This window comes from Geotrypetes seraphini, chromosome 3 (genome assembly GCF_902459505.1).
Source record: "Geotrypetes seraphini chromosome 3, aGeoSer1.1, whole genome shotgun sequence".
NCBI lineage: Eukaryota > Metazoa > Chordata > Amphibia > Gymnophiona > Dermophiidae > Geotrypetes > Geotrypetes seraphini.
Genome location: NC_047086.1, coordinates 288,410,198 through 288,434,178, shown reverse-complemented (window position 1 = coordinate 288,434,178; position 23,981 = coordinate 288,410,198). Strand labels below are relative to the sequence as shown.

The following is a 23,981-nucleotide window of genomic DNA, read 5'->3' as shown; positions in this document are numbered from 1 at the left end:
CTGCGCTGCTCTGATAGTCATAGAGTTCCTATGAGGGTCGAAACAGCACAGAGCATTCAGCGTGCCAGCTGGCGCTAAAAACTTCTTGTGCAGTTTTGTAAAAATGGGGGTAAGTGAGGCACAGGAGTCATATATGCATAAGGTTTATGAGTCAAATTACTGCCAGAAAGAATTTACAACCTAATTAAGGCTGAGGGTCCAGTGGTAGACTGGTAGTCAAGTGACTTGAATGGATAAAAATGTTAAGTGCAAGGGTCTACTTGCTAGTTATGTTAGTAAGAAAAAATACTAAATCATAGGGCAATGAAATAGTACACAGTCAATATGGTTGAGAGCAACAAAGGGACCCTTTTACTAAACCATATTAAAATTTGTAATGATCATCACTTAATTCCAGAATATATCACTTAGTAGCTGCAATTTTGAATAGTAACCAATAGGAGTTGAAATAGCATTTTCTTATTCTGGTCCTGAGTTAAAGTGCAAATTAGCTCATAGTACCAGTTAATGCAGAAGCACATAGTACTATTTAAGATGCAATAAATGCTCTCACATAAACTGTTTATTAGCCAGTTAGTGCGTAGTAAGCTAGTAGACCAGGGGTGTCAAACTCAATCAGACTAAGGAGTCAAAATCCAAAACACAGGCAAAGTCACGGGCCAGACTCCGCCCAATCTCCACCCCACACCCCACACCCATAATTGTACTAATTATAACACCATTTTTTTCATTCATTTTTCATATATACACACACACACAATATAATTTTATTAACACATAATGGTAATGGTTAACCACAAAACTAAACAACACAAAACACTGTATGCTTCTCAACATTCATTCCTACCAGAACATAGATAACCCCTATGCAAATACAGGGCCAAAAACTAAAAGTATTAATATATAAAAATGAAACCCTAAGATACAAGACTCTGCATGCAGTACAACCTCAGAGAAAAATTAACAAATGCATTTCTTCCTGAGCAGTGCAAAAGATAACAGATTAAAACTCTCAAAATTGACACAATTCAAACACTAAATTGAAAATAAAATAATTCCTCCTACCTTTGTTGTCTCCTTCCCTCATCACTGGGGCTCTGCAGAATATTACTGGAGGCAGGAGAGGTACTCATGCTTCCCCACCCCTGTGCACATTGTACTGCTGGGCCAGACAAGTAAAGAGGTAGAGCTGGAGGAGGAAGTCAGGAGGGGAGGTGGAACTCGAGGTGGAAATCAAGAGGGCAAGCCTCGCTGCCTCAATTTTCTCTTATGGTCTGGCTTCCTCCTCTCTTCAGCAGTAATTTAACAGTGCCGGCCAGTAATTTACAACGCTGGTGTGGTGTCAACTTGTGCATGTCAGTAGTGCACCAGAAATTAATTTAACTGTGACTGCCCCAGCGATGCTTCCCAGCTGGGGCCGGCATAGTTAAATTCATGTCTGCTGTGCTGCCGGCACACAAGTTGACAATCACACCGGTTGTGTAAATTATTGGCCGGCAATGGGGTGCGTTGCTGGGGTAGTTTTTGTTGTGTTGCCGACACGCACAAGCTGATGATCACCGCGGCCCAAAACAGAAAGCAAGGCAACATCATGAAGCCTTGTTTACTCCGCCATAATGCCAGCCCTAAAATGCGGGCTGCATAAAAAAGCCAGGCAGGCCTTGTGTTTGACACATTTGTAGTAGACTAAAACGTTCATGCCGTTTGTCTGCAATGCAATGCCCCTAACATGAATAACACTTAACATAGTTGTATGTTAACAGTTACCACATAGTTTAATAGGGATCATTGTTTAGGCTGGCAGAGGTCTTTGAAAATTTGTATATCTGTTCTTGATTATGTCCTTTACATTATATTTCTCAATCTTGAACCTGATTACCTAAAATTGTGGACAATTGTTAGTTGAGTTTTTCATCTATATCAGGGGTGCCCAATAGGTTGATCGCGATCGACCAGTAACTCGCCAAGGCAAAGTGAGTCGATCACCCAGGACTCACTTTGCCTTGGCGATCTATTGGGCCGATCAATCTTCCTCTCCCCGACATCAATTTTGCCGTCGGAGAGGAAGTTCAGGCCAGCCAATCGCTGCCTGGCTTGGCGGAACTTCCTCTCCGATGGCAGAATTGACGTCGGGGAGAGGAATGCTGGTCGACCCGAAGCAGGGAGAGCTTGGGGCGGCGGAGGCATCCATCGGCTTTGGGGCCTGTTATCCATTGGTGGCGGTTTGGGTCCTGTTCCCCGATGGCAGCGGCAATGGCTTGGGGAAGGGCAGGGAGAAAGAAAGAAAGGGGGCAGGCAGGGAGATAGAAGGAAAGAAGAGAAACAGGAAAAAAGAAAGGGGGCATGAAGAGAGAAAGAAAGAAAGGTCAGGGAGAGAAAAAGAAAAAGTTGGGGGAAGAAATGAGATGTGGAGAGGAAGCATAGAGGCTGAAAGAAAGGAAGAAAGATTGGATGCACAGTCAGAAGAAGAAAGTGCAACCCGAGACTCATGAAATCACCAGACAAGGTAGAAAAAATGATTTTATTTTAAATTTAGTGATCAAAATGTGTCTGAATTTATATCTGCTGTCTATATTTTACAATATGGTCCCCTTTTACTAAACCGCAATAGTGGTTTTTAGCGCAGGGAGCCTATGAGCGTCGAGAGCAGCGCTGGGCATTCAGCGCAGCTCCCTGCACTAAAAACTACTATTGTGGTTTAGTAAAAAGGGAGGGGGGTGGGTATTTGTCTATTTTTGTATGGTTGTTACTGAGGTGACAGTGCATAGAGTCATCTGCTTTGACCTCTTTGAAAAAACCCCGGAATAGGAATGATAATTAACATTTTCTATGCATACAGTGTGGTTGTGTTTTTTTAAATTTTATTGTTGGTAGATCATTTTGACTTGGTCATTTTAAAAGTAGCTCGCGAGTCAAAAAAGTGTGGGCACCCCTGATCTATATTATAAAGTAAATTTCTGATTAATTTTTCTCTTTTCCTCAGTTACACTGTATGATGTGATTGTATAACTTGAAAGCACAAATATTAGGGCTGCAGGAAGATTAAAAATTTTAATTGTGATTAATCATGCTGTGCATTACTATGTAAGATTTTTTTTTTTTAAAGAAAATACAAAAAATTCCTGAAATCTACTATTACTAATCATTTTTATAGCACTACTTGACTTACACAGTGCTATATACAATATATGCAGGTACATGTACCTAGTGGGCTGACAAGGAGAAATTAGGTTCTTACCCGCTAATTTTCTTTCTTTTAGTCTCTCCAAACCGGCACAGCTCACTGATGGGTAATAGCTCACCATGACCAGCAGGTGGAGACTGAGACATAAACTTTTGGCTGAAGTACAAGTGGGCTGTGATTTTCCAAATACAATCAGTCTACCGAATAGCCCAGCAGAACAATTAAATGGAATCTGGTGAACCTTAGCATTTGGGCACAGCTTAAACAATTAAATAGACTAGGCAATTGGTCAGAACTAGAACAATTAGATAGAATCTGGTGAATTCATAGCAATTTGGTAGAGCTTAAAACAATTAAATAGAATCTGGTGAACTTATGCAATTGGGCAGAACTTATCCTTATCCTATTCAATATCCAACAGTGTTTCTATATGTTAGTTGTTTTCTCTTCTTCTAGGAGTGTTGTTGCTGTTATAATTCACAGTTATTAGTTTCTTGGTTAGAAACACAGAAACATAGAAAGATGACGGCAGAAAAGGGCTACAGCCCATCAAGTCTGCCCACTCTACTGACCCACCCCATTAAGTCTGAGTGCATATGACTTAGTTCCTTAGCTCGACCTTCGTAGACATCCACGTGGGATCCCTACGAAGGTCGAGCTAAAGTCTGAGTGCATATGACTTAGTTCCTTAGCTCGACCTTCGTAGACATCCACGTGGGATCCCTACGAAGGTCGAGCTAAGGAACTAAGTCATATGCACTCAGACTTAATGGGGTGGGTCAGTAGAGTGGGCAGACTTGATGGGCTGTAGCCCTTTTCTGCCATCATCTTTCTATGTTTCCATGTTTCTAACCAACAACACTCCTAGAAGAAGAGAAAACAACTAACATATAGAAACACTGTTGGATATTGAATAGGATAAGGATAAGTTCTGCCCAATTGCTAAGTTCACCAGATTCTATTTAATTGTTTTAAGTTCTACCAAATTGCTATGAATTCACCAGATTCTATCTAATTGTTCTAGTTCTGACCAATTGCCTAGTCTATTTAATTGTTTAAGCTGTGCCCAATTGCTAAGGTTCACCAGATTCCATTTAATTGTTCTAGTTCTGCCCAATTGCCAAGCCTATTTAATTGTTTAAGTTCTGCCCAATCACTAGGGTTCACTAGATTCTATCTAATTGTATATGCTCTGCCTAATTGCTAATTTCTACCAGATTCTTTTTAATTGCTCTAGTCCAGTGGTCTCAAACTCGCGGCCCGGGGGCCACATGCGGCCCGCCAGGTACTATTTTGCAGCCCGCGGTCTGTACTAGTGCTGCCCGCTCTTTGCAGCGTCCTCTGGTTTCCCTCCTGGCCTCCAGCTCTTACCTTCAGATAATTACTGCAGCATGCAGAGAGGATTGCCAGTGCTGTAGCGATCCTTGCAGGCTGCCGTCATCCTTAGTATCAAGTTCCCTCTGCCGCGATCCTGCCCCCGATGTCAGGGGAGGAGCGGGACCGTGGCAGAGGGAATGTGCTGCGGAGGCCGGTGGCAGCCTGCAAGGAATGTGACAGCACCAGCGATCCTCTCTACAGGAATGGTAATTAGGTGAAACTAATACCGGGAGGCCAGGGGAGAAGCTGGAGGACGCTTCAAAGAAGGGGGGAACATGCAGGCCTTTGAGGAGGGAAGTTTTATAAACTATAAAGAGTTTTACCTCATGCAAAATTGTCATTTCTATAATAAGACATTAACTTTTTTTTCTGCGGCCCTCCATGTACCTACAAATTCAAATGTGGCCCTGCAAAGGGTTTGAGTTTGAGACCACTGCTCTAGTCCTATCCAATTGCCAAGACTTTCCTCTATTCCTGCCTTCTATCCCTCCCAAAGGCTTCCCCAACCCCACCATGAAGCCACACCCGTGGATTCTTCTCCTTCTCTGCACATCCTCCAATATCACCCTCTGCCTGAAACCTCCCTCTACCAACTTACCCGACCCCATAAATGTCAGTACTATTTGCCCAGGCGTCAAAATCACCACGCTATTGCGCACCAGAAATCATCCTTTCAAAAAAACCCCACGAAGAATTAATCATGCCTCCTTAAAGCCCATTCCCCCTGGCAACCTTCCCAACCTTGCCTCTGACTCTCTCACCCCAGTCCCGTCACTTTACTGCAATGCCAGGTCAGCATGGCAGTAAAGTCCAAATTTTGAAGGACCTACTTGACCCCGGATTCCTATTCATCACAGAATCATGGATTGCAAAAGACGACATATTTTCACAAAACGAGCTTTGTTCTCACGGTTACCAAGGCCTCTTCTCCCCCAGAATTAACCGAAAAGGAGGTGGCTTGGCACTCCTCCACAAATCATTCTTCAATGTCCAGCTTCTCGAAAAGGGCAGCCATGCCTCTCTAGAATATATGCTAGTCTCTGTCAACGACGAACTCCATCCTCACCCACTGGGTATCCTGCTATTATATCGTCCACCAACCCCCTGGAACAAATCCTCTGAACACGTCCTTGAGACCATTACAAACGCCTTCCTCAAATTTCATAAATTACTAATCATTGGGGATATTAATCTCCACCTAAATAATACCACCAACAAGGATGCAACTGATTTCAATAACTTCCTCACTTCTTTAGGCTTCCCCTCCCCCCCCCCCCCCACCCCCGGCACTCTCTCCAACTCATGAAAAGGGGCACACGCTAGACATCATCAGTTTCCTCGATCTCACCGATTACAAAACTTTGGTTGATGACACTCATTGGGAACATGTTCCTTGGTCCAACCACTTCCTAGGGGCTTTTTGCCTCCCCATTTTCATGTCTCACCTTGGGTCCCCACCTTGTTCCTCAAACTCCATTACCTTACGAAAAAAAATTGCTAGCGAACTGTTCTGGACTAAATTCCTCAACCTAATTTCCACCATTCCTAACCCTCCAAACCCTGAATCTAACTGGCACAACTGGATCACCCTCTCTGAGACCACCTACCACTCCCTCGCACCACTATCCACTAAAACTGTCTCCTACTCCCGCAAGGCCCCTTAGTACCTTCCATACCACAGAGAACTGAAGCAGAAATGTCGAATACTGGAACGCAAATGGAAAAAAATCTAAATCCCCCACAGACAGACAGTCCTGGAGGGTTAATATTAAGTCCTACAATACTTAACTAAAAAAAAGCAAGGAAGAACTACTACGGTAACAAAATTTCCAGATCCAACAACCAAAGTAATACATTGTTTAACATCTGGCGCTCCATATCCTCTAAACATGACGCCACCACACTCCCCTCCTCTCCATCTGCAGATGATCTAGCAAAATTCTTCAATGAGAAAGTCACTACCTTACGATGCTCGTTCCCACCAGCACCCTCTTACAACTCTCTGGTGTCCACTGACTCCAACCCTACTCTAACCGTCGCCAACCATATTCCAGTCGACTGATCCTGGACCGCCTTCGACTCATATCTGATTCCCAGGTCGCCAAACTCTGCCTCAAGTTGAAATCCTGCAATTGTACCTTGGACCCTTTCCCCTCCTACGTATACGAGAAAATTCTCATACAAGTCATCTCATCTCTCACCAAACTTATAAACTCTGCCTTACTTTCAGGCCTATTCTCTGCAGAAATGGACACATTGCCCTATCCCCACTACTGGAAAAAAAAAGCTGATCTAAACCCCTCCATACCATCCAGCTATCGCCCAATAGCAAATATTCCTCTCCTGACCAAGTTGCTGGAATCCATCATATCTACCCAACTTTCATCCTATCTTGAGAGATTCTCCATTCTCCCACCCTACCAACATGGCTTCAGACCCAACTTCAGCACCGAATCCCTATTGGCCTCATTAATCTCAAAGGTCCAACAACTTCACTCTTGCAATAAGTTCGCTGTTCTTCTTCAATTCGACCTTTCTGCAGCTTTCGACATTGTCCATCATGATATACTAATTCTCCAACTTTCTGAAATTGGCATAAACTCAACAGTCTTAGATTGGTTCTCAAAATTCTTACGTTCCCGCTCCTACTTCGTTAACATGAATGGCTCCTCATCCCTCCCGTGGAAACCGATTTGTGGAGTTCCTCAGGGTTCACCTCTATCCCCGATTCTTTTCAATGTTTATATGTCCTCCCTGAAACTCCTCCAACTGTCCCCCTTGGAAACACTTTACCCTTACACCGATGATATCCTTGTCCTCCTCGAGACCGACTCTAACCTCACCAATCTCTCTGAGAACATCTCTTCATGTATATCGAACCTCCAATCCTGGGCCCTCACCGTACAAATGAAATTAAAAGAGACCAAAACAAAACTACTTTGGTTCAGCCCAAAAGTAGATCAGCTACCCACCCTCATCCCACTATCCTCTGGCACCATATTGCAGCTTGAGCACTCATGCAAAGTTCTGGGCATCATCATTTATTCCACACTGTCCTTCAACGACCACCTCAATTCCTTAGTTAAAAAAATGCTTTTTCAATCTTCACATGTTAAGGAAAGTGAGATCCTGCTTCCATCATCAACACTTTGCTGTCCTCGTACAATCCATCATTCTTTCCAGACTGGATTACTGTAACTCCATCTACTTAAACCTAACAAAGAAAAGCCTTCATAGACTCCAGCGGATTCAGAACACCGCGGCTAAACTAATCTTTACAAAAAGCAAATTTGACCACGTCTCCCCGCTTCTGTCTAAGCTTCACTGACTCCCAGTAATCCTTAGGGTTCACTACAAATGCGCCTGCCTAACCTTCAAGTCTCTACACGGCATCCTGCCTCTCCTTTTTCCACTATCTTGGAACTCCTCTAATCCCAACACCACCAGATCCACTCAAAAATTCAAACTATCCTTCCCCTCTTTAAAAGGCATATCCCATGCAGGAAAATTAGGGACTTCTCTCTTCTTCAGGATCACCGAACTCTGGAACAGCTTTACTACCCCGCTTCGGAGCCTGACCTCCCTCCAACTCTTCCGAAAACATTTGAAAACTTGGCTTTTCTCCAAAATGCAATGACCCCTCCCTCTTCGATATACTAAGTCCCTCTAAACTTCTCTTTCTAAGTCCTTCTACTTTTCATTGTAGTTCCTTCTATATCAATTCTTGTAAACCATGCCGAGTTCTACTTCTGTGGAGATGATGTGGTATACAAACTTAAGGTTTAGTTTAGTTTAGACCTTCTGAAACGTCCCCACTGTATGCCAGCTACGCCATACGAATCAAAGGCCGCTGTTCTTTTTTTTTCTTATAAGCTCCAACATGCCAAAAAAAAACCAAAAAACATGAGATCCCGCAGAAAACCCCCCCCCACTCTTCATGCAAATCCCGAACAACACAGACAAGGTGGTGGCTGTGCCAGTCTGGAGAGACTAAAAGAAAGAAAATTAGCAGGTATGAGCCCAATTTCTCCTTCTTTAATCATCTCTCCAGACCGGCACAGCTCACTGATGGGCTATAGCAAAGCAGTACCCATCATGGGTGGGACCCCTGAAGGGCCGCCACAAGCACATGTCCCCCAAAAACCGTGCCCTGAACATGCACAGGTAGTGTCGCACAAAGAAATCAAGAGAAGACCATACTGCCGCTTAACAGATATCTACCAAAGCACCAGGGAAGACTCCACCCAAGAAGCTGTCTGACCCCAAGTAGAATGAGCTTTGAGAAATTCCGGAACAGGCTCCTTTTGAAGAAGATGCGGTGAAGCTATAATCTCCTTGATCCACTACGTAATGGTAGCCTTGGAAGCACCTTCTCCTCTACGAGGACACGACTTCTGGACCGCCTGGGTCCACTGTACATAAGAGCGAAGGACCCTACCGACATCCAATTTGTGCAACTGTCTCTGCTCCAAAGTGCCCTCCCAACTACCCAAGACCGGACTGGTTGACATGCAAAAGTGAAACCACCTTCGGCAGAAAAGAAACCGGCCGCAGCACGATGCGCTCCCTAGAAAATTCCAGGAAGGCAGGTCTACAAGAGAGAGCCTACAGCTCGGAAACACATCTCGCAGAAGTAATGGTCACTAAGAAGACCACCTTAAGAGTAAGGTCCTTCAGCGTGCAGGAGCCCAGAGGCTCAAAAGGAGGGCGCACAAGTATGACAGCATCAGATTTGAGATCCCAGAGAACAGAGCAATTTGGCTGCCCTGAAAACATGAATCACATCCAGCAAAGAGGTCAAACGCCTACTATGCAGCAAATCACGAAATGTAGTCAAAGTCAGCAGCTGAACCCAAAGGGAGGACCAGGCAAGGCCTCTGTCCAGGCCATTCTGTAAGAATTCCAAGATGTGAGGCAAAGAAGCACCCCACGCGGAATACCACTCCTCAAAGATATGCCAAACATGCACATAAGCCCAGGAGGTAGGAAGTCTCTGGGAACCCAAGAGAGTGGTGAAATCACCTTATCTGAATAAATGTTCTTACTTAGGTGTTCCCTTTCAAGTACCAAGCTGTAAGCCAAAAGGGACCTGGATCGAACATTGGAATGGGACCCTGTGTCAGAAGGTCAGGTGAGAGGATCAGTGGAAGAGGATCTATGAGAAGACAAACCTGATCTGCATGCCATGGGCACCTGGGCCAGTCCGGAGCCACCAGGCGCTGAGCAATGCAAAGAAGGACTCTGCCCACCATCGGCCACGGGGGAAAAACGTACAGGAGGTCCTCCGTAGGCCAAGGCTGCACCAAAGCATCCAGCCCCTCGGCCTGAAGATCTCTGCACCAACTGAAGAACAGTGGTGTTTTGGCGTTGACACTCATATCAATCAGGTCCATGACCGGCTGGCACCAAGCCTACAAAATCAACTCAAAGGCTGCGTGACAGAGACACCATTCGCCGGGATCCAGCACATGACGACTGAGAAAGTCCGCCTGAACATTCTCTGCTCCCGCAATGTGGGAAGTCGAGAGGTCCAGTAGGTGAACGTCTGCCCAAGCCATGAGAATAGCAGCCTCCTGTGCCACCAGACAACTCCTGGTTTCCCCCTGACATTGTCTGAGAGAATCCAAACTGACTTGTTTGTCAGCAACATCTGGAATGCTAACAACGCCAACTGGATGGCTCTGGTCTCCCAATGATCGACCAAGACACCTCCTACGGAGTCCAACTGCCCTGAGCCGAGTAACCAAGACATTGAGCTCCCCAACCAAGGAGACTGGTGTCTGAAATAAGCACTGTCCACTGAGGCTGATCCAGACTCACTCCCTGCATTAGATTGGAAGTGTAGCCACCAACAGAGGTTGTGACAAACCAAGCCCCAAAAGAGGAACTAGCAAGTCCTGATTGTGCATCTGAGGCAACCACCGCTGAAGAAGAGCTTACTGAAGTGGCTGCATGTGAGCCCAAACCCACCGAACCACGTCCAGTGAGGCCGCTATCGACCCTAAGACCTGGAAAAAATCCTGTGCCCAAGGACACCGGGATGCCATCAGAAGGCGAATCTGGGACTGCAGCTTGACCACACGGGCCTCTGGAAGGAAGACCTTCCCCCGACCAGTGTCGAAGAGAACCCCGAGATACTCCAGGCACAGAGACAGAATCAACCAGCTCTTGGATTGGATGACCACCCATCCCAGCGACTGCAGGAACTCCACAACCCGAACCATAACCCAGGAGCTTTCCTGAAAGGACTTTGCTTGAATCAACTAGTCATCCAGATAGGGATGAACCAGAATGCCCCACTTGCATAAGGTCGTCACCACTACCACCATATTTTTGGTGAACGTCCGCTTAGCCGTGGCCAGACCTAAAAGAAGTGTCAAAACTGATAGTGCTTTCCCAAGATCGCAAAGCAAAAGAACTGCTGATGGGAGGCCCGAATTGGAACATGCAGGTAGGCCTCCATCAGATCGAGAGAAGTCAGGAATTCCCCCGGCTGAATCATCAAAATGACTGATCTCAGAATCTCTATACGAAAAGATGGAACTCGGAGCGCTCTGTTGGCACCTTTCAGATCTAGGATGGGCTGAAAAGACCCCTCTTTCTTGGGCACCACAAAGTAAATGGAATACCTGCCGGTACGACACTCCTGAGGAAGCACTGGAACTACTACTTTGAGGTCGATCAACCACTGCAGGGTTTAATGAAAGGCCCGCTTCTTCCAAGCCCCATGGCAAGGAGAAGCAAGGAAACGATCTGGCTGTCGGGAAAACTTCAGAACATAGCAGTCCCGAAACCTCCAGGACCCACTAATCCAATGTGACCCTGACCCACCCCTGGTAAAACCCCCGCAACTGGGTGTCCACCGGCACCAGGGAAAGGGCCCGCAAGGAGTCATTGGGCTGGGTAGGTGATGGAGGAGGCCTCCAGTGGTGTCACGCCCCTCCCAGGTGGGCCCCCCCAAAAGGACTGCATGCACAGAAAGAAACAGTCCCTGGAAGACTCAAAAGCTGGAAAAAGCAACCCCCCTGGGCAGTAACGGTGAAAATCACACAAATGCCCCCTAGCAACACCCCCCCCCCCAAGCAGACGGGTTAGCACGGTCTTCAGAAAGACAGGACACCTTAGAGTCAGGCAAAGTCTGAAGAACCTCAGCAAACAAGAATGACCCCTGAAAGGGAAGTTTGTAAGCTTAGCCTTAGACGCCACTTCTGCCCACCCCATTAGATCCTTTATTAAAAGCGTTCAAAGGATTGGTGCTAGGAGATATCACAAAAATGGAAAAGTGGCTTGTGAGAATGACATATAACCTAAGTAGGGAAAAGCAGGAAGCCTTAGAACATCTTAAAGGAGATCTTGAAATAAGAACATAAGAAGTTGCCTCCGCTGAGGCAGACCAGAGGTCCATCTCGCCCAGCGGTCCGCTCCCGCAGCGGCTCATCAGGCCTATTGCCTGAGCAGTGGTCCCTGACTATCCCTATGACCTACCTCTACTCCTATCTGTACCCCTCAATTCCTTTATCCTCTAGGAACCTATCCAAACCTTCTTTGAAGCCCTGTAACATGCTCCGGCCTATCACAGCCTCCGGAAGCGCGTTCCATGTATCCACCACCCTCTGGGTGAAAAAGAACTTCCTAGCGTTGGTTCTAAACCTGTCCCCTTTTAATTTCTCCTAGTGCCCCCTTGTACTTGTGGTTCCCCATAATCTGAAAAATCTGTCCATGTCTATCACTAAGAAAGCAGATAAAGGTGCGGCCATTGTTTTACAGATGAGACATGATTACATCACTGAGGTCCAGAAGCAACTGACTAAAGAAAATGATTATCTATTGTTGTTAGAAGATCCTACTGTTGGATTGATGAAGAGGATTGAAAGTTTAACCAGAGGTTTAGAAAAAGGATATTTGACTAAGGCTAAATTTAAGTATTTAAATTTAAAGACCCCGAAATGTCCGGCACTGTATACGCTGCCTAAAGTACATAAGCCTTTAAATCAACCACCAGGCAGAGCAATTGTTTCTAGTCAGGGTTCGTTATTGGAACCATTGCACAATTTCATAGACCATTTTCTGCAACCGTATGTGAAGTATTCTTTTTCCTATATTCAACATTCTGCTGATTTTCTCAAAAAAATTTTGAATTTTCAGTTCACTGAAACGGAAGAGATCTGGTTAGTTACTCTAGATGTACAGTCGCTATACACAGTCATCCCCCAGCAAGAAGCACTACAAGTGATATGTACATTTCTAGAACAACGAGATGACAGTCAGAAGATTCCCACGGACTTTCTTGTTGAGATAGCGAGGATAGCCATTTGTGAAAATTTTTTCACTTTTGAAGGAAACTACTATAAACAACAGATAGGGGTGGCCATGGGGGCCACAATGGCGCCATCTATCGCTAATTTATTTATGTCCGATTTTGAAACAAGATGGGTTTTAGCAAACCCATTTGTAGAGAAATATTCGAATTGGTCTAGGTTTATCAATGATGTGTTACTGGTTTAGAGAGGCGACCGGGCACATCTAGAAGTGTTCCTGATATGGCTGAACAATTGCCATCCGAATATTAAGTTTGTCATGCAGTGTGACATGAAGAACATAACATTCCTAGTCATTAAAATCACATGACATGCTAATGAAATATTCACTACAGTACACAGAAAAGAAACGGATAGAAACATATTTTTACATTATGAATTTCCATCCGCAGCATTTTAAGAATAATTTACCCATTTCACAATTTTTGAGATACAAAACACTGTGTAGCACGGTGGTGGAATATAAAGTTCAATCTAAGATCTTGAAGACTAGATTGAAACAACGGGGATATCTGCATCATGTCATTCATAAAGCATATAAGAGAACATTATATGCAAACAGAGATCTAATGTTTATGGAGAAAGGGCCACTGGCCAGAGAGAATACACTGATGTGTAGAATCAAATTTGACCAGAAATCACACCAAGTGGGTAAGATTTTGCACAAACACTTGCCCTTAATACAGATGTTGCCACCGTTTAAGGATCATGCTTTAAGGTTGGCTTATAGAAGGGGAGAAAATTTAAAGGAAGAATTAAGTCACGTGGTATTAAGAGGTGCGGAGAGCAGAATTAGAACACAGCTAGGACACTCTTCATGTGGCAATTGTAAGAACTGTGCCATTATGGTGACCTCTACTGAGTTTATTAATCATTTAAATCAGAAAAGGTATGCATTGAGACATGAGACAACTTGTGTGACCGAATTTGTAGTATACTGTATAGTGTGCCCCTGCTCTAAGGTTTATGTGGGCCAAACGAGTAGACAACTGAAGATCCAGTTAAACGAGCACAGAAGTGCTATTAACAGACAGGTCAATCAAGCCCCGATGATACAACATTGTCTGGATCATGATCATGATTTTTTTCAACTTCAGTGTTATGTCTTGGATCATGTGAAATATGACAAACAGGGCGGGAACAGACAGTTGTTTCTTCAACAGAAGGAGCAACACTGGATCTACGAGCTTGATTCTGTAATACCTAAAGGTTTAAATACAAGTATAGACTGGTATTATTTCTACTAAATTTGTGGTTTTTAACATACTGTTTCAGAGAATGAGATTAAACACACCGTGCTTCTACGATAACCAATCCAGGAGGGTCCAGGTTGGGCTGACCAATTAGGGAAGAGTAGCCTACTTCTCCCACGTGAGTGACGTGGAGCAGACTGATTGGCGTAGCTCTCGATAAAAAGGAGTAAGAGAACCACTACAGTGACAGGACGTCAGTAAGAGCGATGAAGGAACTTACGCAGTAAGTACTATAACGAGTTTACATCTGGTACCGTTCAAGATATTAGAATGAGATATACAAGACGATTGTTTGTGCTTTTGTTTACAGATAATTCTGGGGAAGTGAAATAAGCCCTGAAAAAAACGGCCATACGCTGTGAAACGTTGGCCTATACGCAGCATTACTTATATCTTCACAAATTAAAGGCAGCTAATGAACCCAGTCTTGGAAAAATAGAGTAGTGGTAACTGCACACTCTCCTCTGAAGTTTTTTGCCAATGATGTGGGTGGAGGAGGTTTGAGCATTTCTAGCTCTGCCGTGATAATACCTGAAGTTTTTTCTTCCGTTGGGGATAGTGCTCTTACATTGAACAAGTGGAGTAGTCTCATTCATTATTATTTATTTATCCACTTCCACCTTTTTGAGGAAGATTTGGATGTATGTTGTGTGTGTGTGTGTGGTGTGTGTGTGTTGTGTGTGTGTGGTGTGTGTGATGTGTGGTGTGTGTGTGTTTGTCTGTCTGTCTTTATTTCTCTCTCTCTCTCCCTCCCGCTGTCTTTCTTTCTGTCTGTCTCTGTCCCTGGCCCCCTTTGTCTGTCTGTCTTTCTGTGTATCTCCCTGCCCCTGTGTCTGTCTTCTTTTCTTTCTGTCTCCCTTCCTCCTGCTGTCTGTCTGTCTGTCTGTCTTTCTATCTATCTGTCTCTCTCCCTGTCTCCTATGCAGCAGCATTTCTCTCCTACCACTTCCCTGTGCAGTAGCCAAAGCAGCATTCCCTCCCCCTCCATTTCCCTCCCCCCACACCACTTCCCTGTGCAGCAGCAGTAGCGTTTCCTCTACCCCCCTTTCCCTTCCCGCGGTATGTCCGGCTCCCTTAGTCCCTTACCACCACCCCCCCTTCCCTTCCCTTGGTCCCAACTACGAACCTGGCGATTCCAGCAGCGTGTGCAGCAGTCTTCACACGCTGCTTCAGGTCCTGCTACTGCCCTGATTTACTCTGGCACGTCCCTGATATATATACACACACATACACATAAATACACACACACAGGCAGTCCCCAAGTTATTTATATACACACAGGCAGTCCCCGAGTTACAGACGCCCAACTTAAGTATAACTCATACTTAAGAAGATGGTCACGGTTTCATTTAATTTTACTGAGCAGTATTTCTAGCACAGACTCCTATACTTCTCTTACAGCAGATTCAGGAATGATACATGGCCACATTAAGAACAGTGTGTGCATGCTGTACCTTATATCAGTGGTTCCCAACCCTGTCCTGGAGGACCACCAGGCCAGTTGGGTTTTTAGGATAGCCCTAATGAATATGAATGGGACAGATTTGCATGCCTGTCACCTCCATTATATGCAAATCTCTCTCATGCATATTCATTAGGGCTATCCCAAAAACATGACTGGCCTGGTGGTCCTCCAGGACAGGGTTGGGAACCACTGCCTTAGATTGTAAGCTCTTCTGAGCAGTGACTTTCTATTACATGTTGAATGTACAGCGCTGAGTATGCCTTTCAGCACTATAGAAATGAAAAATAGTAGTAGTAACTTAAGAGGGAACACTGGATAGGGGCAGTTGGCCCTTTTGTCAGCTGGGAGCAGAGGTAAGCAGCAAGAATCTTAAAATGTTTAAGTTGAGTTACATACAAATTCAACTTAAGCACAGCTTTAAAAATGTAGCTCGATCTTAACCTGAGGACTGCCTATATAAGCATCCAGTGTAACACCTACTTACATTATTTTGTTCAGTAGGAAAGGCGCCGATTCCAACTCTGGTTGTGTATGCTTTCACAACACCATACACTTCTCCAACATTATGAGGTGGCATACCCAAACCCGTGCACACACCACCAACAGTGCAATTTGAAGAGGTCACAAAAGGATAAGTTCCTAGAAGAAAACAGAGTGGATAAGCCTTCCATTTCTATAATACATTCTTTATTTCTAAGCGCTACAAAATTCTTTGACGCTCGAGACTACAACGGGAACTCACGGCAGCCATTTTGGTGACGGCTCTGCATGGGGCAGGAACATAGGAAGATCACTCCTGCCCCGCTTTACCACTAGACCACCAGGTAAGGTTCCGGGGAAGCTCAGACGGCTAAAAAATAGCCTAAAAAAGGAAATTCTTAAAAAAAAAAAAAATAAAATCACGAATAACTGAATCCGCGGATACTGAAACCGCGGATTTGGAGGGAGAAGTGTATAAACAAAATTTATCTAGCCATCCCCCCTCCCCCTAAAAAAACAAAACAAAACCTGCAATAGTAATTGTTTCCAAGATGTGGTTTCACTTGGACAAGTCAGCCATCGACCAGCCAAATTTGTTTGAATAACTCAGACTAGCCAAACAGTTAACTAAACCACTCTGGATATTCAAAACAAGTGGATTTAAACTGAATATCAGCTTCATAGGGATACATTTTCAGAAAATGCTCAGCACTTTGGTGCGAGATTTTAAAAACCGAAGTACATGCTTATGTGCAATACAAAAACCTATTCAATTATCTTACAACAATGTGTTGTCTCTGCCAGACGCCTGCTTAGATGAAAGAAAAAGGCTCAGTACATAGGTGAGCCACTCTGTATAAATTTGTCTCTACCTGCCAGACATCATCGGCATAAAACACTTTCGTCTATTGAACAAATTCATTACATAAGGGAGAGATCAACCACAAAACAAAAAATATAACAATCATGGGCCCCTCCCACCAATGTTAATATTTTGTGGATATCATACCACTTCTTCAGGGCTGTGGTTCTACCTTCTCCAATCACACTTCATTCACTACAAAAAAACTATGCATAGCCATTTATACTGGATGTGACTGAACTACATCTCAACTCTGAACTATATGTCTCTGTTTGCTTACCTCTATGTGTTCCACCCTTTGCCTCTACCAGCCTTCTATTTTAATTTCCTTCATCTCCTTCCCCCTGCCTCCACAGTTAACCATTCTTCATACAGTAGTCTGGGATTCAAGCGCAAGTTGGATGCATACCTTCTTGCATATCATATTGAGGGATACGGTAAATCCGGATCTCCATAAAGGAGTACCTAAATGGGCCGCCGCATGTGCGGATCGCCGGACTAGATGGACCTCGGTCTGATCCGGTGAAGGCGTTTCTTATGTTGTTATGTTGGACGGACAGGCTTGGCGTCCATCCGTCCAACGATTTAAAGGTAGGGGGGGATTGGGGGTGGGGGGGATCGAGGGGTCGGCGGGGGGGGGGGTTGCATCGAGGGCAGGAGGGCCTAGGATCCCACCTGCCTGTATTTTAGTGGGGGGTGAGGGCCTTAGGGCCTGATTGGCCCAGGCGGCTCAAACCCCGCCCACAGGTGGGGCCTGAGGCGCCTGGGCCAACCGGATTAGGCCAGTAGGCTTAGGCCTCTCCTGTGGGCGGGGTTTGAGCTGCCTGGGCCAATCAGGCCCTAAGGACAGCCATTCAATGGATGGCTGGCCTGCCGGACGGACGGGCTTGGCAGGGGAGATCCCCTGCTGCGATGCTCACCCCGAAGTGCCGCGGTTCAGAGGGGGGTATGTGATCACCATCACGGCAGGTTGCTGGTGCCACTGAGCTGCAGCTATCAGCTCAGTGGCCCCTTTTTCGGCACCTATACCTTTTTTGACTTGGCTAAGTTAAAACGTATAAGTGCCGACTAGACAACCTATCTAAACTTTTGATTATACCTGCTGTACGTCTAGGTGTAGGTCGTCCCACTTCCCGCCCATCGCCTGCCTTTTCCCCTCCTCTAAAAACGTCTCTTTTCACTCTATGAGTTTAGAGGCAGGGGAAAGGCCTAAGCTGGTTTTAGATACGTCTAAAACCAGCTTTCATTATGGATACTTGGACGATCAGGCTTTTTGATCATCCAAGTATCCATTTAGGCCACTTTTTAGACCTTTTTTTTATTATTATTATTATTATTATTATGAGCCCCATACTGTGGAACAAAAAAACCAAAATGGTAAAAGGAATGCCCCCTACTTTGAAACCAACAACAAAACAAAAAGAGGCGTCTACCACAATGTCTCCCAGCCAATACAAATCAAATTGAAGCTTGAGCATAGACACGATACATAGACGAGACATGGTGCCATGTTTCCGTGAAAAGTCGTCTGCATCAGGTGTCACAATATCTTATATGATGAAAAATTGATTCTACTCAAGCAGATAAAAGATCCCAATAATCGGAACCAAGAAAACCCGAGGGTTAGAAGGAACCAGTCTTTGTAAACTGCAAAGTTGAGGCATACAGAGAAAGAAAGGTGAGCTTACGTTTTGTTCTCTATTCCCTGCACACATCTCTCTTTACAAAGGTAAAGCAGGCAACTACAAGTCCCTCCCTAAATATTGTGAAACAGCATTGCACTTTAGCCCACATCTGGAAAAGAAAATGGAGAAAAACCAACCAAGATCACACGAAAACCGCCTGGAAAAAAATTAACAAACAATACAAACTTCTATTAAAAGAAAAGAGAAAAAAACATTACACTAACCTAATAGGCACGGAAACCCAAGACACCAAAAATCTATTCCAAATATTAAAAGATCTAACTAACACCATACCCTATTTGACCACTAACAATAACTCCTCCCCTTCAGCCTCCCTCCTAGCTGAACACTTCAAGAATAAAATTACAAAAACCAGAGCTACTCTCATTAGTAACCCAACCCACCTACTCGAAGTCACAATACTCCCCACAGAAAATGAATCTTGTGCTGCAGACAGATCCTGGTCCCAATTCCCTAAGATACATTGGACCGAATTCAACAAACTCTATAATAAGTACAGCCATGTATCATGTGAACTCAACCACTGCCCGCCATATCTCCTGTCATCAGCGAGCACTAAGTTCCGTACCTTACTCCTACACTGGATACAAACCATGCTCACAGATGGCATTTTTCCGAATGACCTCAGCGAAATCATCATAACCCCAATCTTAAAAGACTCAAAAGGACCAACAGACCTCTCATCCAACTACAGATCAATAGCCTCAATACCTCTATATATCAAACTAACAGAAGGATTAGTAGCCAAATTCCTCACCAACTATCTCGAAGACCATAACTTACTCCATACCACGCAATCCGGCTTCAGAACTAACTTCAGCACAGAGACACTACTTATCGACACAGCAAGACAACACCTCAGCACTGGAAAAAAAAATGCTGCTCATACAGTTGGTCCTGACGGCGGCATTTGACCTGGTAGACCATAACATCCTACTGCAAATCTTGGACTCAATAGGCATCCCAGAAATGGTTTGAAGGTTTCTTAAAATCCAGAATATACAAAGTAAAATCAGACAAAGAAAAATCCAAACCTTGGTCCAACCCCTGCGGCGTTCCACAAGGGTCCCCACTGCCACCTACTCTCTTCAACCTATATACGGCCTCTCTCGGCGTTTACCTGAACAAACAAGGCCTAACCTCTTATAGCTATGCTGATGACATCACCATCCTCATTCCTTTCGACCAACCAATGCTTTTAATGACAGACACATTACACAGAACTTTAGCTACAGTTACGACTTGGATGGAAGACCACAAACTGAAACTCAACCCAGACAAAATTAAATTCATCCTCCTAGAAAATAACAAAATCCCAACCATAACCAACTTAGAAATCAGCTCTATCAACTACCCTTTGCAAACCACCCTAAAACTTCTAGGTATGACTATTGACAGAGGCTGCTACATGCAACCACAAATTAACAAAACAATACAGAAATCTTTTGCAGTTATGAGAAACCTTAGACATGTCCGAAAATTCTTCGAAAAAACACAATTTCAGCTCCTAGTACAATCTCTAATCCTAAGTATCCTAGACTATTGCAACATCCTCTACCTCCCCTGCCCTGCAATAATGATTAAACAACTACAGACAATTCAGAATACAGCTCTGAGACTCGTCTACTCATTGAAAAAACATGATCACATTACTGAGGCATTCATCAATTCTCATTGGCTTCCAATCCAGGAAAGAATACAATTTAAATTCTACTGTATACTATTTAAAACTATAAATGGAGACAGCCCAACCTACCTAAATGACCGCCTCATCCAAACCACCTCTACCAAGCATAGAAAAACACACACCCCATTCACTTACCCCCCAATCAAAGAAGTAAAACGGAAAAAACTATACGACGGCCTACTGGCCACAGGCAGCGAAGATAGACAACCAAGTCTCCAACCTATTGACAACAACCCCAGACTACAAGATGTTCAGAAAGGAAATAAACTATGCTCTTCAAGAAATCCCTTAATAAAGCTTAATACCATGAATACCATGATAAAGCTTAACCCCCCTCTTACCATCCCCTCCCTAACCCCAGGTCCTATTTTTCCCTTCTCTGACCTAATGTTGTAACCCTTCATCCATAACTCTTTTTGTAATCCGCTTTGAACCGAAAGGTAATGGCGAATAGAAATCTGTAATGTAATGTAATGTAATCTTCATGGAGGCATTCAGGCTGGAAATGGGGTGTGGGAGGCAATTATGTATATAGACTTGTATTTTCAAAACCATATGCTTTGTTTTGGTTGAAAAAAGGACCCACAGAAAAAGCAGATGCAAACTTCTGCATGTACTTGTTTTTCTCAGGTCGCTTTGCAAAAGGAAGGTTTGCTCATATTATATTTTTTTTAATGGTAGAAATCCATACACAGTATACGTGAACTTTGCACCTGCATGCAGTTTTGAGAATTACAACCAAGGCACAAAGTCTGAGAACTTTAATGAGAGGAGCAACTGGAGAAAAAATTGAACAGCAATTTTAGGATCTGTGAAGAATTTCTATTCACAACTATATGCCCTGAAAATAAACTACTTACCAAAATCAATATCCAGCAAAGCTGCATTTGCGCCTTCTACCAAGATTTTCTTTGGTGGACCATGCAAGGCTTCATGCATGAAATACACGCCATCCCTCACCATTGGTTTCACTCTTTCTATGTAGCCCTATGAAACACAAGGGATTTCATGCGATCCAGCCTGTTTGCAATACGCTATTACAACAGAAATCAATGCAAAGTAGAAAAATAAATAAATAAATAAAGACTATCCAGCCCTCGCCCATCTCATTTTATTACTCTTCTCATGTCTTAAGTGATGTGCAATGATGATGAAGCAAGAGCGAGCAATTCTTGGTTTTTCTGTTTCACTAACTATATGAAATTTACAGCCTTACCTTGAGTTTATTTAGTTCACCTTCAATGTTAATCTCCAAAGTAGGATACATAGATTTGTACTGGTTAGCCAAAAGTTTAAACCTGAAAAAAAAATGTTATATGTGTCATCTAAATGCAAGCCACAGTCAATTTACTAAAGCTGCCCAATCTATACCTGGTCTTTTGTGGCCTATTTACCAAACCACGTTAGGTTTTGCAATTAGGGTCCAATTCTATATAGGTTGTCTACAAAATCAGAACAGACTAGTGCAGAGCTATGCATGATTCTATAAATGATAGGTACACTATACAGAATCATGCTTAGTGACACCTAAGCTACGTTAGGTTCACTAGGTGTTCCAACATTTAGGTGCTTTCTTGGCCTAAATGCATGCACCTATGTTAAGTAAAAAAATAGGTGCCCAACTCCAAAACATGCCCACAATCCGCCCTCTAACTACGCCCACTTTTAGGTAGGCATTTTGGACAAGGCACCTTTTATAAAATCAATTAATTCCAATTAATGTCCATTATGAGGTATAATTGCTAATTATTGGCACAGATAAAGCTTGTTAATCAATTAAATTAGGTGCCTACATCATCTAAGCATGCTGATGTAGGTGCCTAACTTTGGGCGGACTTTATATATTGACTGGCAAATTCTATATTTGCAGAACTTGGGGGAAGGCAGCCATGCCATTAATGTGGGGCTAAGAGTGCTAGTTAAAGGCATACTCCATACCACTTCCATGCCACCTAATATGAATTTCAGTGTTGGGGGTTGATCATGGTAGTTCACATATACTGTTAATGCAGTGAATTTAAGGGGCAATTCTTTAAACATGGTCCTTCAAGTTGCAGAACTATCCATGTATTTAAACTTTCTTTCCCTACTATAAAGGTACCAGATCTATCAGTAAAATTGTTCATTCCTTCCCCTATTTACTAACAGCAATTTAGAAACAACCAACCTTTTCAAATAAGATCCTATCTATCCCTTCAAATTTTTTGAAAAATTCTGAAAACTACTCTGTTTCAGTATTTTCTAGCAGATAAGTTTCTATGAGGTCAATTCTTTCTATTAATTACAACTATTGTTAACCAAATTGAGCCTTGTTTCTCAGGAATGACTTAGTATACAAGTCCAAGATTTAGTTTAGTTCATTTAGGCACCCTGGTAGGAGTCTATTCTATAAGGGAACCTAGCCACCTGAACTCTGTTATAGAATACTAACATAATCCAGTTTGTGCACATCAACAATTAGATGTTCACATTTCCACCAGCAAGCAAACTGGTGAGAGAAACTAAATATGACAAGGACACAGTTACTAAAATAGTCAACTGTCTTCATCATGAACCATGTGGGGACAGACTTAATACGTATAATTTCAAAGAAAGATGGGAGAGGGAAGATATTATAGAGATGACCATAAATGGACAGAAGGTGAGTCTTTCCATTGGAAAATGGAATGAGGAGACATAGGATGAAGGTAAAATGAACAGACTCGAGAGTAATCTGAGGAAATAGCAGTTACTTACCTGTAACACAGTAGTCTCAAACTCAAACCCTTTGCAGGGCCACACTTTGGATTTGTAGGTACTTGGAAGGCTTCAGAAAAAATAGTTAATGTCTTATTAAATAAATGACAATTTTGCATGAGGTAAAACTCTTTATAGTTTATAAATCTTTCCTTTTGGCTAAGTCTTAATAATAATATTGTAATTTATAGCTAAAGAGACATATGATCAAGAAACTGTTTTATTTTACTTTTGTGATTATGATAAACATACCAAGGGCCTCAAAATAGTACCTGACAGGCTGGATGTGGCCCCCGGGCCGCGAGTTTGAGACTACTGCTGTAGCAGGTATTATCCAGGGACAGCAGGCAGATATTCTCACGTGAGCAACGTCATCCACAGAGCCAAGTATGGACAGTCTAAAAGTGTATATCACTTAAACGCTTCAGAAGTCTCAATATAGTCCATACCGTGAAAGCCTTCCCACCTGACATCAGCTCGCTGGACCATTAGTTCAGTAAAAAACAGCTAGGAAGCCAACTAGGGAGGAGGGGAGGGGGTTGTAAGAATATCTGCCTGCTGTTCCTTGATAGCACCTGTTACAGCTAAGTAACTGTGTTTTGTCCCAGGACAAGCAGGCAGCATATTCTCATATATGGGACTCCTTATCTGATAAGCAAGGGATGGAGAGAAACTTGCATTTAAGTCGAAAATAAATTCTGTAGAACTGCTTGGCCGAACCGAATATCCCATCTGGAATGAGTCTCCAGACAGTAATGAAATGTGAAAGCATGTATAAGGGCAAAAATGACTCAAATATCATGAAAAAGTCAATAATATATAGTAACACTTTTAATTACAATTGATGCTTAATGTCCAATGGTGTAATATAAGAACATAAGAACAGCATAGGCTTATACCAAATTGAAACTGA

General features: G+C 43.5%; 1 protein-coding gene across 2 annotated transcripts in view; it reads right to left on the bottom strand.

Annotated features, from left to right (window-relative positions):
• The window catches only part of ADSS2 (adenylosuccinate synthase 2), a 247,389-nt gene that overhangs the window by 48,289 nt on the left and 175,119 nt on the right, over positions 1–23,981 (bottom strand). For both annotated transcript variants that reach the window (XM_033936570.1, XM_033936571.1), the window contains 3 exons: positions 21,549–21,630; positions 21,193–21,319; positions 16,082–16,236 (listed from right to left, as the gene is read on the bottom strand). In XM_033936570.1, the coding sequence (XP_033792461.1) occupies positions 16,082–16,236; positions 21,193–21,319; positions 21,549–21,630 (364 nt within the window). The remainder of the gene's footprint in view (positions 1–16,081; positions 16,237–21,192; positions 21,320–21,548; positions 21,631–23,981) is intronic.